General features: G+C 38.4%; 2 protein-coding genes across 2 annotated transcripts; one reads left to right on the plus strand and one right to left on the minus strand.

The window, feature by feature from the left end:
- Positions 1 to 1,653: 1,653 nt before the first annotated feature.
- LOC149403629 (C-terminal domain phosphatase-like 3) lies at positions 1,654 to 6,903 on the minus strand. Its single transcript, XM_089609136.1, has 13 exons — positions 6,749 to 6,903; positions 6,025 to 6,620; positions 5,838 to 5,952; positions 5,705 to 5,760; positions 5,550 to 5,610; positions 4,307 to 5,467; positions 3,680 to 4,198; positions 3,446 to 3,592; positions 3,088 to 3,356; positions 2,870 to 2,981; positions 2,533 to 2,790; positions 2,415 to 2,461; positions 1,654 to 2,303 (listed from the first exon to the last, which is right to left on the minus strand). The coding sequence occupies exons 2-13, from the start codon at positions 6,510 to 6,512 to the stop codon at positions 2,231 to 2,233; spliced, it is 3,306 nt and encodes a 1,101-aa protein (XP_089465262.1). The 5' UTR covers positions 6,513 to 6,620; positions 6,749 to 6,903; the 3' UTR covers positions 1,654 to 2,230.
- Positions 6,904 to 9,907: 3,004 nt separating this feature from the next.
- Positions 9,908 to 14,268, plus strand: LOC149403630 (coiled-coil domain-containing protein SCD2-like). Its single transcript, XM_089609120.1, has 17 exons — positions 9,908 to 10,351; positions 10,752 to 10,909; positions 10,995 to 11,070; positions 11,179 to 11,220; positions 11,312 to 11,374; positions 11,516 to 11,565; positions 11,662 to 11,689; positions 11,814 to 11,888; positions 12,197 to 12,307; positions 12,378 to 12,438; positions 12,608 to 12,724; positions 12,839 to 12,960; positions 13,073 to 13,142; positions 13,593 to 13,634; positions 13,711 to 13,751; positions 13,826 to 13,952; positions 14,042 to 14,268. Exons 1-17 carry the CDS (start codon positions 10,019 to 10,021, stop codon positions 14,122 to 14,124), a joined length of 1,599 nt encoding a protein of 532 aa, XP_089465246.1. The 5' UTR covers positions 9,908 to 10,018; the 3' UTR covers positions 14,125 to 14,268.
- Positions 14,269 to 15,956: the final 1,688 nt, after the last annotated feature.

Below are 15,956 nucleotides of genomic sequence, written 5' to 3' on the forward strand. Positions count from 1 at the left end.
AAAAAAGAAAAATAATATTAAATTATTTATTGGACACGTGTCATCTCTCTAGCAGATGAGAGATTTTTTTTAATCAAAATGAGAGAGGAGTGACGATGACACGAGGGAGAAGAGATATGTCACGTGGCCCCCTATAAACGCAAACATCCGCTCTTTTATAGTATGGTATACATCTATTGTACGTGATGCACTGATTTTATAAAATATTTGAAAGATATAGTTAATTCATAGTTGAGATAGTAACTCAATGACGTGAGACTAAGTTAAGAGCCATGATAATTATCAGCGGTTCAGCGCGCGCTGATGATAGAGATAGAAGTGGATCCCACCATATCAGGTGGGTCTCACTTCTATCTCTATCATCAGCGCGTTAATGATTATCAATTCTCTAAGTTAATGATTATTTTAGTGTGCTTGTCACAACTACCTCGTTTTGAACTATTTTGCAATCATGGTGTTCATATGACTTTAAGTTCCATTTCAAACTAAAAATTAAGTTTTTGTACTTCCATATATGTTTATATATATATATATATATATATATATATCACTATATATATATATATCACTGTGTCACTCGAATATCTAGTAAATTAATAGTGTCGAGTATAGACATTATTTTTTTGTTGATGTAATAAAGTTATGTTTTATCTTTAATACATATTATATATATCAACATTGGCAGAGCCATACTTGTTAGGGGAATGGAAGGAAAACAACATATTCAGAGGGGGGGCATGAAGCAAATAACCACATAGTTTCGGAGCAAAATGCAAAAGATTTTTATGTATTTTATTTTTAATTCAGCGGGATATATGTCACCCCTAAAGCTGAAAATTCGGTCAAAACAAAATTTGTATTTAAATTTTAATCGAAATTAATCGGTTAAAATTAACCGTTAGGTTAATATTAACCGAGTAAAAAATAATTAACCTAGGTTAATTGATACTGTTAAAAAACAATAAAAATGAATTAGTCTGACATAGTTAGTAGGCTGCTGTACTTTTATATTTTTGCATGACAAACATTTGCTTTTCTTTGTACTTGTTTTTGTCTTTATTTGCAAACGGTCAACATGACAAACAATGTTGTAATACAATTTCGGTTAAAACAATTAATTGTACTATTTACAATTTCGGTTAACAATTAATTTTAACCGTATATTTCAGTTAATGGTTAATTGAAGTTAACCGAAAATTCAACTTTACCCACCCCTCAAGAGATGTGACACATTCGTAGATAACGACAACTTGAACGAGTTTAAATCTTGTATTCTGAGACAATTAATTTCTATAATGTAAGAAAGTTCTGAAATTGTCGATTTCTTTCAATGTAGATGGAAGTTTAATTTTACCATCCATTTTTAAATATGGTTCTTCCTTTTTTGTTTTGGCAAATATCATCATATTAGGTGTTTTTTTTTTTTTTTTTTTACTTTTCTTCAAGTCGTTTTCTACACTTCCTAGTTTTTTTTTTTTTCTAAGATGTCCTTTTTCTGTCTTTTTTCCCCTTATAATGTAAGAGTTTCTTAACTATTTCCGTTCAATTTTCACCTTCCATCTAAACGGCATGAACGATATTAGAATCCTTGGAAAGATGGGCATACTGATTGGGATAAAGAGAAAGCCAAATCAGTGAAGCCTTAACACTTCGAATAGATATTTGTCCAACGAAACCACAGCTCATATTTCTTTGGAAGCCGCATGAGGAAGTACAAGTACAACCACTCCAGGAGAAAAAATACAGTATATATATGTACATTTATAAACGACAACAAAAAGAACCTTACTGAGAACCCCATTTCTAAGCTTAATTCAATGGTTTCCTTTTTATGTTAAGTTTGATGTTGGACTTGTTTAGTCAGCTGGAATGGGTCCATGTTATAGTTAGGATTAGAGGAATCTTAACGAAACTCCCGGGTTTTATGGTCCGGCCCGATTATCCCCGTTTTGCACTTACGTCTTGGTCTTTTGTCAAAAAGCTTTTTGTGTTCACCATTTTTAGTTTAATTTTATTTACTCCGGCTTCACTCCGTGATTTGACCCAAATAGCCCTCCCCTTAGCTTGGGGAACAAGTTAGGGCTAAGTACGCCGATCGCTGAGCACTACAAAACAGGGAAGTACCGTGGCCAGACACTCGGGTCTAGCCCATTCCCATTCCCACAACATCCTTATCTCCAAAAACCACTGACTGGCCGATTTGCCCCCAAAAAAAAAAAAATTTGAACCGTTAAGGTTGTGTTGGTTTAATGGCAAAATCTTGCTCATTTGCCCTCCGATAAAGCAAAGCCGACGCTTCTACCCTGTTTTTTTTTTTTAAACAATCGACACACAAACGTAGTAGAGAGATCTTCGTTAAGTCTAGTAATCACCGAAATTGAATTCACACAAAAATGCTTTTTTTTATAACTTACCACCCTGGATGTACTACAAATCTGCCATTGGCAACAGCCCAATTCACCTGCATGAATGGAATGTAATGGAGTGTTAGGACTCGTGTGAATTTACGAGGCGTCGTTGTGTGAGCGTTACCTTGTCGGTCCCGGGAGAATGGGCAACAACATGGGTGACCTTGTCATCGATCTGGGTTGTGCACACGGCACCAAACTGTTGAGCGCTCTGCCACAGAGGATGGAGATGAGGATTCACCTCGCTCACCGGGAACACTCTGCTGAATACTATTCGACACCCCGCCAATATTTTCTGCTGCTCCGACGCCAGAATATTTCTTACGTCTGCTTCGTCTAAAGACGGACTCGAAAAGAACTTTTCGTGTATTCTCTCTATAACCTGCCACCGATTATATCAAAGGGACAACCGTTTATAAGCACATACAAACGCAAAGTTTCGAGCAAAGCTAAAAGCTCACCCCCAAAGAGGATGCGAGTGTCCCTTCTTCCGGTCTTTCGTCGTGATCGATCTCCAGAAGCGAAGGACCCGGAAGCCCAAATTGGCGTCTACTACACGGAAAATATGTATACCTACAACCCCGTAAAATAATATTAACGTTAAGGAAGGGTATACGGCGTTCAATCATGTTTTGCAAAGAAAAAGAAAATAGAAAACTAGTGAGATTGTGATATCAACCTTTCCACAACTATGAGGTTCAGTTTGTTATGGGGCCAAACCCTCACAGAATCATCAATGATAAGAACGGACGATTCCATGCCCATAACTCCTTCTAGATCCTTGCTCTTGGGCACTCGCTCGTCCCCATCTACGGGGTCCTCGTCGTCGCCTTTAGAAATAACTCGCCCGGAGAACAAAGTTCCCTTTGGATCCAGTACTTTTGCCATCTCCGTCGCGTATAGTTTGTTCCCCATTGTGTAAAGATGCAACTCAAAAAGCTTGCTAGCCTGACACCAAAACACGTTGCGTTTGAGTGCTCCATATCTTTCTCGGAAGGGAAAAAAAAAATAACCTTTGAGCAAGAATCATAAATTACCTTATCCAAAAAATTCCATATTCCGGGACGAAGTTTGGTCCACATTCCCATATGAGGCAAACGGTAGAGATGCCTTTGCGGTTTTTCACGATCCTGTTCCTCCTTCTTTCTCAGAATCTCATCGTGAACTAGATCTACCTCCACAAACTGAGAGGACAAACTGTTGTTAACAAAATCGTACCTTAAAAAAGACAATTTTTTCACCCCCCACGTACACACAGGACAAGATTCTACCTTTGCAGAGTTAAGAAGGGTGTGATCTAAATCCAAGACGAGGCAAAGCTTACGAGCCTCGAACATTTTGTTCTGTTCTTCTAGCCTCCTTTCCCTCTCTCTTTGGATGGCCATTATCTGTTTGTCGTCGTATCCTTTGAACAAATGCTCGACATCTCCCCAAGTATTAGGGCCACGGGACACGCTCGGCTCTCCTTCCTCATCATTTGCTTCCACCGCCAGTTTCACTTGAGCCGATTGCGAACAAAGATTCTGCTCAAGTATTGCCGGACTTGTTGCCGATACGGAGATCATATCAGCGAGATTTCTCAGATTCTTGGTGAATTGCCGCGCGATATCAGGTACAGGCTTCGCCTTATCGGCCTCGCCATCTTGCATGTTCGGTATAGTAGGGCCCGCTGTCGTTTTTGGCTGCTGCTCGTTCACCAGACTCCCAGTCTTTTGCAATGCATTGCCGTGAAGAACCCTTCGGGGATCTCTGGGCTTCATCCGAATTTTCAAACCGTCGTCTTGTGTCCTCTGTCAAGTGACATTACTTTTTTTAAACAAAAATCCAGTACACAAATATATAAATTCACATACATACATACTGTTTTTTCCCTCTTTAAGTAGATGTGAAACACTCACCACGGGACCCACTTGTGGCGTGGCTGAAGCTGATCCCGGCGGTGGCTGCAAAATCTCACAGGCCTTCAGCGGAGGAATGCTCACTAAAGGGGCTGATCCTGAAAGTAGAGAAGAAGTTGGAAGATTTGTTGAAGGATCGGACATTGGTTGTGCTAATCGCTGTTGCTGTTCCCTAATCATGTTTAGTAAGATTTCGGGGTTGCCAGCTATGTCCTTCAGCAATTCAGGGAATGGGTTTAATGCACTGGTCGTCGAATTGGATACCGGAGGAGGGTTCAGTGTAGGATGCGATCTTCTCGGGTCCAATTTCGCATTCGTTTTGTTCGCTAACTGGGGTGGTCTGGAAGTACCATTATTGTCCTCCGACCCAGGCACACTTTTCGTAACACTCACAATACCCGCATTACCAAACGTGTGTCTTTGCCTTTTCGACGCGGGCCCGTCCAGGTTACGCTCACCGCCGGCTCTCTGTTTTCTCGGGTCCGTGTGGTCACCGGTTTCAGGTGCGTTCTGCGCCGTTGTCGATGGTTTTTTGTCGGGCTCCGAAGCAGCGTTGGCAAATCGAAGCCTGGGGTCTCTGCTCTTCGCCAAGGGTTTCGTGGTCGGAGTCGACGAAATAGGGGATACGGAAGCAGAGGCGACGAGGAATGGCCTCGAAACGGTGGTTCTAGAAAGAGGAATCTCGTGATCGTTGTGGTCTTCTTCGGATTCGTCGTCCGAGGGTGTCGGGCTGGGAAGCATGTCGCTCATCAGAAAAGAGCTGCGGCCGAATTTCTGTTGGTAGGAAGAGACGGCTTTGAAGGCATCGGTCTCATAGTCCGGTTTTGCGATGACATCAGCGACGGGGAAGCTGTCTCGCGTGGGAGAGGGCAGGCTGTCCTCGTCGTGCTCCTTGTGGAGGTCCAAAAGCGGGATAACGATACCCCTTCCTTTCAACCTGCTTCTAGAAACTTCCGGCGATGAAATGTGAATCACAGAAGACACCGATGGCCACTTCACGGCCCTTTGTTCTTGTTCTTGTTCTTGTCCGTGCCCGTTAGAATTATCGGCATTCGAATCGATTTCCATGTTGTAGGTCCGTTCATTGCTCTCACTTTCAATCTCTTTCTCTTTCTCTTTCTCTTCGTCGCTCGAGCTTAGAGAGGCTATCATGAGCTCGACCTGAAAGAGAGAGAAAAATAAGCTGGCTGACATTAATATCCTTCCTCAAAAAGTTTACAGTTGTCGTGTTATGGTGTTTCACCTCTTTTAATCGCTCGGTGGATAGGATGGGAGGATCGCAATTCACCACGGAAGAGAGTAATCTGTGGTGAGGATAAACATATCGCATTCAGGGAATTGTACATTGTAAAAAAAAATTAAAAAAACCCATAGGGAATCGATCGGTTTGGGTTCAACCTGGATAAAGCTTCCTTCTTTTCTTCTTTCTGAATGGGTTTCATGGAGCGAAACACCTGCAAATAATTCACAGACAACGATGAACGACGAAACCCGTCGGAAACAGAAAACCCTCCAAAGTCGATGTGCTTACAGAGTGAAGGACTTGGAGAGCGGAGAACAACAAGTGAGCTACTCCGTCGTCAGCTTCGTCTACTCTCAAACCCTCCAAAGTCTTGTGTATCCGCAAACACACTTGCTCAAACGATCTACAAAAACAGCCTCATCAGTTTCATTTTCAGTTCGGTGGGTCTCCGAGGCGTGGAAATTCGTTGACTTACTGCTCAGCATTGACCGAATCAACGCTACGAAGAGCGTCCCGGATCGAACCGGGGTGGCTTTCAGAGTCCAAATCAATCTCGCCCTCTTCGAGCTCGCCTTCTTCCTTGGCGGGCTCGTCGTCGCTGCTATCATCGTCGATCACGACTCTGTCGGGCTCGGCCGAAGAAGGAAGCTTCTCGTCCACTATGACGACGCCGTTGAGAGGCTGGTTCTGCAAGCCCCGAGCCCAGGCCAGGTTGTACCAGTCCGTACGAAACCCTGGATAGTCGTAGAGCTCCTTCATCGTCCAAACCCTAGGCTTGGACTCCGAGCCTTCTTGCTTTTTGAAATCCTCTGCGCTGATCTCTTCCACGGAAGCGGAGTCGCTAATCTCGCCCTCTTCCACGTCATGAACCACTTTCCCACTCTCCATTAATGCTAAGTTATCCTCTTCCATCAGCTTTTCAGTTTCCAATTCCACGCCCAGATTAGATCCAACAACGACCATGGCTTTGCACGGCGTGTATGTACAGATGGTAGATATAAAATTAGGGTTTTTAGTTCCTGGTTTGTTCGTCGGAATCGGCGATCTGTTCAGATTAGAGAAGATTGAGACCTGATCGTTCAGATTTCGGATTAAATTAAAAAAAAAAACAAAATTAAAAGCAAAAATCTGAATCTAGGAATGTTTGCGATGGAGCCGAGAGAGAGTCTTGAGTTTGGGAATGAAGGAGGTTAGCGTACTTTATAAGGTGGAGAGAATCTAGCAGATTTGAATCTGGGCCGTCCACGTCAGCGATCCGATGGAACGAGTTATTGGGTACGGCGGAAGCTCATTGTGGCGGGTTGTGACGCGTGACCTGTACCCTCTCTCTCTCTACTCCATTTATTGAGCGGTCCGCTTCTTTTCCTTTTCTTCTTTTAGAACATAATCAAATTATCAATCAATCTCGATTTTGTACTCTTTTCATAAATACTAAATAATAAATAAATAAAAACTTTTGATTTTGTGTTTATAATCTAAAATACTTCACGAACGAAAAAAAGATACTATACTTATTTAGTCAAATTAAAATAACTTACTTGATTTATGCAAGCTAGTCCATTTAGTATATCTTGCGAAATAACCATTAACCAAACAATTTTGAGACTAATTTAACAAAAATATAGATATTGAATATAAATTCAAAAATCAAATTGATCGATTTTCTAAACTATCTCCATCATGAGTTATATTTTCTTTAAAACTCTCTCTCTCTCTCTCTCTCTCTCTCTCTCTCTCTCTCTCTCTCTCTCTCTCTATATATATATATATATATATATATATATATATAAGTTGAATTTTTATTCTTCACCTTAACAATTCTATTAACAAAATTTTCGGGCGCTCTTAGACTGGAAGAACCCATCATGGAAGCACTCGAGGACTCACATCATCCTCGATGTCTTTATGTTGTGCATCCACGTACTCACAAACGCAATTAACTATCCCACAACACGGTTAAGTCTATTTTATACTTAGGAAATATATAGTTATATAGGTATATAGCCACACTGTTATAATAGTTTTGGTTTTAGTCAACATTCTGTTAATAGACGCAGCAATCTATTTACAGCATGTTAAAAGACGTGAATGACCTCAAATAACTATAGCCAAATTCTCGCTCATTATTTTCAGCCCATTAATTCAAATAGAAAATAAAATATTCGACTATAACTACTCGCACAAATTGAGAGAGCATTTAAAACTCCATTAATGCAGATATCTATACTCTCTCTTTATCTCTACACAACCGATAAAAACAAAATCAACGTTCTGCAACATCGGTCGACGCTTCACCCTCTGCAACATCGGCTCCAACACTCGCCCACCCTCTGCAACATCGGCTCCGACACTCGCCCACCCTCTGCAACATCGGCCGACGCTCGTCGATGGTGACGGAAAACGGGTTGTGTCTATCAGAATTGCTAGTGATTTTGAGTGTATGAGATTTGTTTTAGTGATTGTGAATTTGCTGAGATTTTGGATCTGGTGAATTCTTATCCAGTATTGTAAATATGACGTTGATTTACAGTTAATACAAATTGTTTCATCGTAATGCATTGTAAATACAAAGATGATTTACAGTATATTCGTGTAAATAAATTGAAAAAAAATTGGAAATATTTTGAACGTTCTAAAATTATGAAAACAAATAATATCAATAAATGAATAATATATTGACAGATTTTTATCCATAATGAATTGCCACGAAAATATAAACTAATTAGTTAAAGTCAACGCTGAAAATTTTCAAATACACGTTAACAATCTTTCCAAATCGGTTAGATCCAAAATAAAAAAAAACTGCATAATTCAATTAGCGGGCGTAATAAATAAGGGCAAAAGTGTAAAACTAATTCAATTAATAAGATGTCACGTAAGCAAGATGACTATTTACGGGAAATTAACGAAGGGTTGGCTAAAACCAAATTGCTAGTATTTAAGATGACTACGTAGCCAATTATTTGAATATATATACATCGTGATTAAGTGTCAGATGCAATCCACACTAAAACTACTTTGCGAAATAAAATAAAAAAATTATGATAAACAAACAAATTGTTAATTTTGAAATCGAGCCTCAACAATCACGAGCATAATATAACGATATATGTGTCGTTTTAGATTTGATATAAGTAAATCTCAATAAATCATTGTATACAAATATACATTAAACTCGACAAATAAACTAAATAAATAAGAAAATCAAAATATAATGAGAATGAAATCATTCATAATTGAATACGATTTTATTTATGAGACAATCTTGATTACAAAGGGCCGAACTCGACAATTCAAGTATAAGAGAAAGTTTAGACTAAAAAGAATACTATTCGATGATAATAATAATAATAATAATAATAATAATAATAAAACGTGCATTTCTTATGAAAATAAACGAATTTATAAGGGGTCAAGGTGCGCAATTTTTGTAGACACGTGTTGACTAATTCATCGTAGAAAACTTATGCTGATTGGTTTGAGCGGCGAAGGAAGACTTTGTCAAACAAGTCCGGATCTTGAGGCGGGCGACGTGCTCTTTCATGACATGACTTGACTGATACTACGAAGGGACAAGTGGGTCGACTTCGTCTAGATATAGACGAGGACCAAAGCATAAAACGTATAAAACGAGAATTCACTAGATTCACGATTGAAAATGATAAATTTGTACGTATAAAACGTACTCATAAAAAGTGAAATAAACTACTATATATTGTTAATTTAATTTGTTTTTTCTGTAAAATCTCAACTAAATTACTAAATAATTTCTCTTTCAATACATAATTAAAAGGACAGTATACGGGAACGTGTGCTATTCGACTTAACAAATAGAGTTTTTTTCTGGCCGTGTGATTTGGACTAATTGAGCTTCAACTGAAGTTGTTCAAGCGTGCCAACAAAAATCAAGAAAAATAAACATTTTTTTATTACAACTTTGTGTGAGGTGGTTAGTTGGCTATAACTTAATGTAGATAATGCGCGTAACTATGTTTTTCCATACCAACCAAGTCCAACCTTAGATTCTCGTTGAGAAATTAGCTTTCAGAAGTGACGTAGCTAAGGAATTTAAGTTACATTACGGTCTTCATCAAGTATGAAGAAAAAACTTCACCTAAAAGTAAATTATCATAAAAATTCCAACAGTAGCATAATACTCAATTGAATTCACAACTATTCCAACACTGAAAATTCACGGGCCAAACTAACTGATAACAGTTAATTTGGATCATGAACTCTTAAAAAAATAACCAAAGGGGCAAGTAAGAAAATCAGTATTCACAAGGTCAATCAACTTGTGAATTAACGCACTAATTATTTACTACAATTATAAAGATTTAATAAATATCTGTAATATAGAAAATTCATTTCAATAAATAAAGAAAATTCATGTAAAAAAACAAAAAACGAAATCCCACAAAACAGTACAGACACTAAGCGAGCATCAATCGCGCCATTCTCACGCGACGATGGAGCGAAGACGAACTGACAGTCCGGTGTACGGACGGCAATGGAGCAGCGAAGCCAACTCCGGCCAGTCATCTCCGGTCCACGGCCGTCACGCGCGGTCTTCGTCGTCGTCGGGGATCTCAAGCATTAAGCGAACTCAGAACTTCGCCGCCAAGGCCGCCGCGCAGCGCCTAGCTCAGGTGATGGCCTCTCAGACCTCCGACTCCGCCGACGACGAAGAAGACGACCTCGGCTTCCGCTACAGCGCTCCTCCGCCGATCTCCCTCTCACGCGCCGCCGCAGCTAAGGCTGCCTTACCGCCCTCCAGGATCACCAGATCTCCTTCTCCGGCGGTAACCACTTTACTCTTCACTCACTAGAACCCTCACTTGACCGCATTCCAATCCTTACTTGATCCGGTTTCTGCTACTGAACTGTCTAAATCGAGCATCGAATTTCATCGTTTTTCCTTGTATCTTTGGATTTGTGTTTATAGTAGCGAAATGGAGGTCGAAACTAGGAGGCTTATATCTTAGTTGTTGGCTCGGAACTTTTCTCTTCACTCATTACAGCCCTCACTTGACCTCATTGCAGTTGTAATTGGTCTAATTTCAGCTACTAAGCTGTCTAAATTGAAAATCGATTTCAGGATTTCGTCGTCCATCTTTGGATTTGTGCTTGTAGTAGTAGTGAAATGGAGGTCAAAACTAGGAAACTTATGTTTCAGTTTGTTGGTGATTATATGATATTCAGTTGGGTCGGAACTTTGGGGAGGAAAGTTCTCCGGGACGGTCCACGTCAGCAGGAAGGCCGTCGGTGCCATTGGCACCGCCGCCTAAAACCAATCTGAGGACTGTCGCTTCTCTGCCTTCAATGGAGCCTCAGCTCAATAACAGCCAAAAAGAAAATAAGTAAGGAAATAGCTATCTTGTGTAGTTTCGACTCACACTTTTATGGGTCAAGTGTGTTTAAGGTCTTCATAATTGGCAATCTCAGGTTCTTGTCGGAACTGGGACGCTATAAATCTAAAGATTCGGGAGGTCAACGTGAGGCTTCTGCACTTCGTGACGAAGTATGCCTTGTTTTTCCTTCTTACTTACAATGTGATGGATTATGATGAGTGATTTTCTTTTTCTTTTATAATGTTTCTGGAATTAACTTGTGACTTATGACCTTGCAGCTTGAAATGCTACAAGAAGAGAATGAGAATACTCTTGATAAGGTAAAAGCTTTTCTTGTTATGGTTCAAATCCAAAGGACATTACCTAATACTATTGTATGTGGTTGATATGCTAATGGAACCTGTTACATAGCTAAGAAATGAGGAAGAGAAGTGCGAGGAAGCAGAGGCTAGGGTTAGAGAACTTGAAAAGCAGGTACCAACATTTAATTATTACTCAGGATACTCGTTGTATTTTCAACCTTCCGATAACTTTTTCTCATAAAATTCCGATGTGAAAATTTCAAGGTGCTTGAAAAGCAACACAAAAATCTAATTGCATATATGCTTTTACCAGGTTGCTGCTCTTGGAGAAGGTGTGTCCTTGGAAGCTAAGCTTTTGAGCAGGTTAATTAGAGACTTTTATATAGACCAGTCCTTTTGGACTTACTTGTTTACTTTTAGTGTGTGAATATTATTATCTCTAACGCTACTCATTTGCAGAAAGGAAGCTGCGTTGCGTCAAAGAGAGGTAACATTAGTTAGGAACCTGAACTGAAGCTTATTTATGCGTCATGTAAATTCCTCTATGAATATGAAACACAAATACTCAGGAAGTTGGAATATTTGTGGTTCTGAATTTGAGATATTTACAGGCTGCGCTTAAGGATGCCAAACAGTCAAAGGGCACAGTGGACAAGGAAATTAAGTCCTTGCAGTCGGAAATCATGGTAAGCATCCGTATTTATCCTTAAAAAAAAATGTATTTTTCATAATGAACAGTGGACTAAGGCTGACTGACATCCATTGTATAACTCCAAACATTGTTTCGCATCACAGTTTAAATCCACGCTTTATCATCATCTTATAATGAACTCTAAAAACCTTTTATGGCCTTGAATTAAGCAATACTCAAAACAAGACTGTGCAAAAGTTATCTGGTGGATATATGCCAAACAAGCTCTACTTAGTATGAAGAGTTTTTAACATGTGTTAGATGCAATAATACGACCAAATTCTGCCAATTTATTTTGACCAGAATGCGAAAGAAGCCGCAGCAGCAGCTGCAGAACAGCTGAATGGAGCCGAATCAGAAGTAAAAGCTCTTCGAACAATGACGCAGAGAATGATATTGACTCAGAAAGAGATGGTTTGTATGAACATATTTTCACATCCTTAATAAAGATATACGATGATTAATTGTATGACCATTATTCCAGGAAGAAGTAGTTCTCAAGAGGTGTTGGCTTGCTCGTTATTGGGGCTTAGCTGCGAAACTTGGTAAGCTGGTGATATTTATTCGCAGGTTCATCTATTATATGAATTATAGATGTAGAGAGATCTAAACGTTATCGATTATTTCCAAATACTCTTTATCCGGTTTGTATTTGTACGGATCATCAATCACACTTGACTCACCACATGTATTCAATTTATTGTTTGTCCCCAGGTATCTGTGCAGATATTGCGACGACAAAGTATGAACATTGGTCTTCATTGGCTCCTCTTCCATTCGAGGTCGTTGTTTCTGCGGGACAAAAGGCAAAAGAGGAGTGTCGGGAAAAAGGCAAGTAATTCTCATTCAAGTTCTCTACGTTCATGTTTTTGAGTAATTTTTCTTTCCCTACCAACACATTTAGCTGGTTCGATTTGTGTTGATGTTTATTATTGTTTTGGATAGGAGAGGTTGGTCAGGAGAAGAGAAGCAAACTAGTACAGGACTGGACTGACCTAACCGCGGAAGGAAACATTGAGAGTATGCTTTCAGTTGAAATGGGACTGAAAGAGCTTGCGTCCCTCAAGGTTACTTTGGCAATTTCTTTACTATTCATCTTTAGTTCAATACGTCTACTTTAGCTCTCATCACTGCTTTATGTCTAATATAAGAGGTAATTGTAATGGTTGCAACGTGAAGGTTGAAGATGCTATAGTGCTTTCACTGGCCCAGCAGCGCCGCCCGAACTCTTCTCGACTAACAATTTCAGGTCTGTTTCCCCGTTTAATCTTTTAAAGCTGTTGGTGCATCTCAAACGAAGGAGAATATTCAGACACGAGTTTAATGATTTTTTTTTAAGTCATTTAAAAAACTTGATCATGTTATTTTTAATGAAAATGGTTGGCATAAACTAATTCAGGATCTTTGGAACCTGTGGAATTTCTATTTAATAACCGAGATTGGTGTTTATTGCTGATTGATAAGAAGGCAAGAAGTCTTCTATAAATGTGTATTTTGCATATGCTAAAAAAAGAAAGAATAAAAGATATTCTTAAGACGTAAAGAAATACTGAATTGTTTATCGATTCTGTAGCAAAGAAAAATAAGAGAGCATTTTGCAGGAGTCAAAAAGTTTATTGATTTAATACCGTATTTTTTTTGTTTCAATTATGCATACGAGTATGTAAAATTCATTCTTGGCCGATGTTTTCACTTTCAGATATCAAATCACCTAATGATCCAAAGTTTATGGAGGCATTTGGTAAGTGATGATTCGTAGTGAAAAATGCGATACGATATGGAAAAAGCGTTTTGATTGTACTTAAAAATGGTTGCAGAGTTGAGCCCCGAGGAGAGCGAAGATGTTCTATTTAAGGAGGTAGGTTCATGATGTGGAATAATTAAAGAGAATGAATAGATTAGAATTGTGATGTTGTTGTTGCACTTGCACAGGCATGGCTCACGTATTTCTGGAGAAGAGCCCAAGTTCATGGAATCGAGACCGAGATTGCCAAAGAAAGGCTTCAGTTTTGGATTAACCGCTCTGCACATTCACCAACTTCACACGACGCCGTTGATGGTTCCTACTTTTATTTTAATCTACTTATTTAATCAGTGGACCAAGGTTTATTATTATTATTAATAATAATGATGTTTGTGATTAAACAGTGGAACAAGGTTTGATGGAGCTCAGGAAGCTGGGGATCGACCACCGCCTATGGGAGGCCTCTCGCAAGCAAATCGAGAAATGAATGATCTTCAATTTTCTTTTTCTTTTTGACTACTTGGTCAGGGAAATATGATCACTTACTATTTCGTCAGAAGATATAATTTACCATATTTATTTTCCCATCAATCTTATGTACTAAATTTTGTATGATTATTACAAAGGAAAAGGAAAAACAAGGAAAAAACAGTTATTTTTATCACTGTAAAGTCAAATATGTTACCAAAGAATACGTAGTGTGTTTGTTATCAAACTCAAACATACGTTTTACTTTTATGGCGTGTTCAGTTGAAGCGAATGCATGCGATTTGTTTCATTTAATGTCGAGATGAATAATTGGAGGGTAATAAATGTTTGGGAATGAGGGGTTGTCATGTATCAAATGGAAGGTTGTTATGTGAAAAAATGTGAGGTCTTTTTCACGCGGACCACTCTACTTTGTGCAGGTTTTTGTAACACCCTCATTAGTCCGACCATAATATATATGCGCTAAGCCAAATGTATTTAATATATGTAATGTGTTGCCATATACACACAGACAAATTAATATTATTATTCTATTTGCTGCAGAAGGATGGGCATGTGCGTGCACTCCCAACAAAGCCAGTGTGAAAAGTTACGCATGGCAAAACAAGACAGTGATACATTACATATATTATATATATATATATATATATATATATATGTATGCAAGTATTATTATTATTCTTCTTCTATCAAAAGGTCATTTTGAGTTTGACCCTAATTCCCTACTGTTACATCTTTTTTAATATATAATCTCTTTCATATTATGATTTCTCTATATATTATTATTAGACTGTAAAGGTAAAACCGGCCTAGACACGTTGTTTATTATTGTTCCTTCAACAACTCTTTCGACATTCCATGATTCACAATCTTGAAAAATATGGTTAGCAATTAGTATATCATTTTATATATTCCATACTCGATGAGGATTAATATGTTACTGTTCTGTCCACTCCCCCACTAATTTAGGCACTTAAATTTATATTTTTTCTTTTTATTTTCGCTTTGCAGTTATTACCTTGAAATGATGGGTATAGTGGATTATGTTTTTGGTTGGGTTCTAAATAAATATATATAACACAAACAATCCCTTTAACTTTATCTACAAATTTCAAAGTTTCTCATAGAAGTTAGTAGAGAGATAATGGGCCACCCAAAAAGGCAAAGCAAAGCGTAAAAGTGGATGAAATTGCAATGAGAAAGTTGTTTCAATCTAACTTCTTAATATCCCTTCCAAACATCAATCATCATCATCAAATATAAAAAAGTTTTACTAAGCTTTGGCAACAAGTGTGTCACGGCAGTATCATGGTGAGTCATGACTCATGAGTGATAAAAAATATAAAAAAAAATTAATTAAGGGACGCATGATGAACGGGATTGCAATATTGTTGTCCAACCAAACCAAACCAAACCAAGATGGTCTCAAGTGCAAATCATTTCTCTTTTGATAAAAAAAAAAAAAAAAAAAAAAAAAATTACAAATCATTTCTTCATTCGACCCCATCATCATGAAATCACTTTTTCTTCTTCCTTATTTGCTTGCCTTCTTCTCTATCACTTCCTTTGCTTTTTCTCCAAGCCTCTTCACTTATCCTCATAAATTTTAAATTTTCTAGCGAGTTTCCTTAGAAATAATATACCATAAAAGTCATCGCTTGATGTTGAAAAAACTCAACATCTTCGCAGGGTCAAACAAATATGCCACAAGAGTCTCAAAGACATTAACATAAACACGTATTACTTTTGTCCACTTGCAAATAAATTAGTCAGCGAGACTGTCACAATTCTTCGCAAACCGTGTAGTGGAATTGAGAGGTAATTGTTTGT

Source organism: Urtica dioica, chromosome 3 (genome assembly GCF_054948205.1).
Source record: "Urtica dioica subsp. dioica isolate 48M chromosome 3, U.dioica_male_clone48M_v1_H2, whole genome shotgun sequence".
Taxonomy (NCBI): domain Eukaryota; kingdom Viridiplantae; phylum Streptophyta; class Magnoliopsida; order Rosales; family Urticaceae; genus Urtica; species Urtica dioica.

What these genes read in the sequence shown, in the direction of transcription:
- LOC149403630 (XM_089609120.1), top strand. Translation starts at nt 10,019, where the DNA reads ATGGAGCGAAGACGAACTGACAGTCCGGTGTACGGACGGCAATGGAGC. An exon ending in CCTTGCAGTCGGAAATCATG is followed by an intron (nt 11,889 to 12,196) that starts GTAAGCATCCGT and finishes TATTTTGACCAG; the next exon opens with AATGCGAAAGAAGCCGCAGC. An exon ending in AAAGTTTATGGAGGCATTTG is followed by an intron (nt 13,635 to 13,710) that starts GTAAGTGATGAT and finishes AAATGGTTGCAG; the next exon opens with AGTTGAGCCCCGAGGAGAGC.
- LOC149403629 (XM_089609136.1), bottom strand. Translation starts at nt 6,512, where the DNA reads ATGGTCGTTGTTGGATCTAATCTGGGCGTGGAATTGGAAACTGAAAAG. An exon ending in CGCCACAAGTGGGTCCCGTG is followed by an intron (nt 4,199 to 4,306) that starts GTGAGTGTTTCA and finishes GTCACTTGACAG; the next exon opens with AGGACACAAGACGACGGTTT. An exon ending in TATGGAATTTTTTGGATAAG is followed by an intron (nt 3,357 to 3,445) that starts GTAATTTATGAT and finishes TTTTGGTGTCAG; the next exon opens with GCTAGCAAGCTTTTTGAGTT.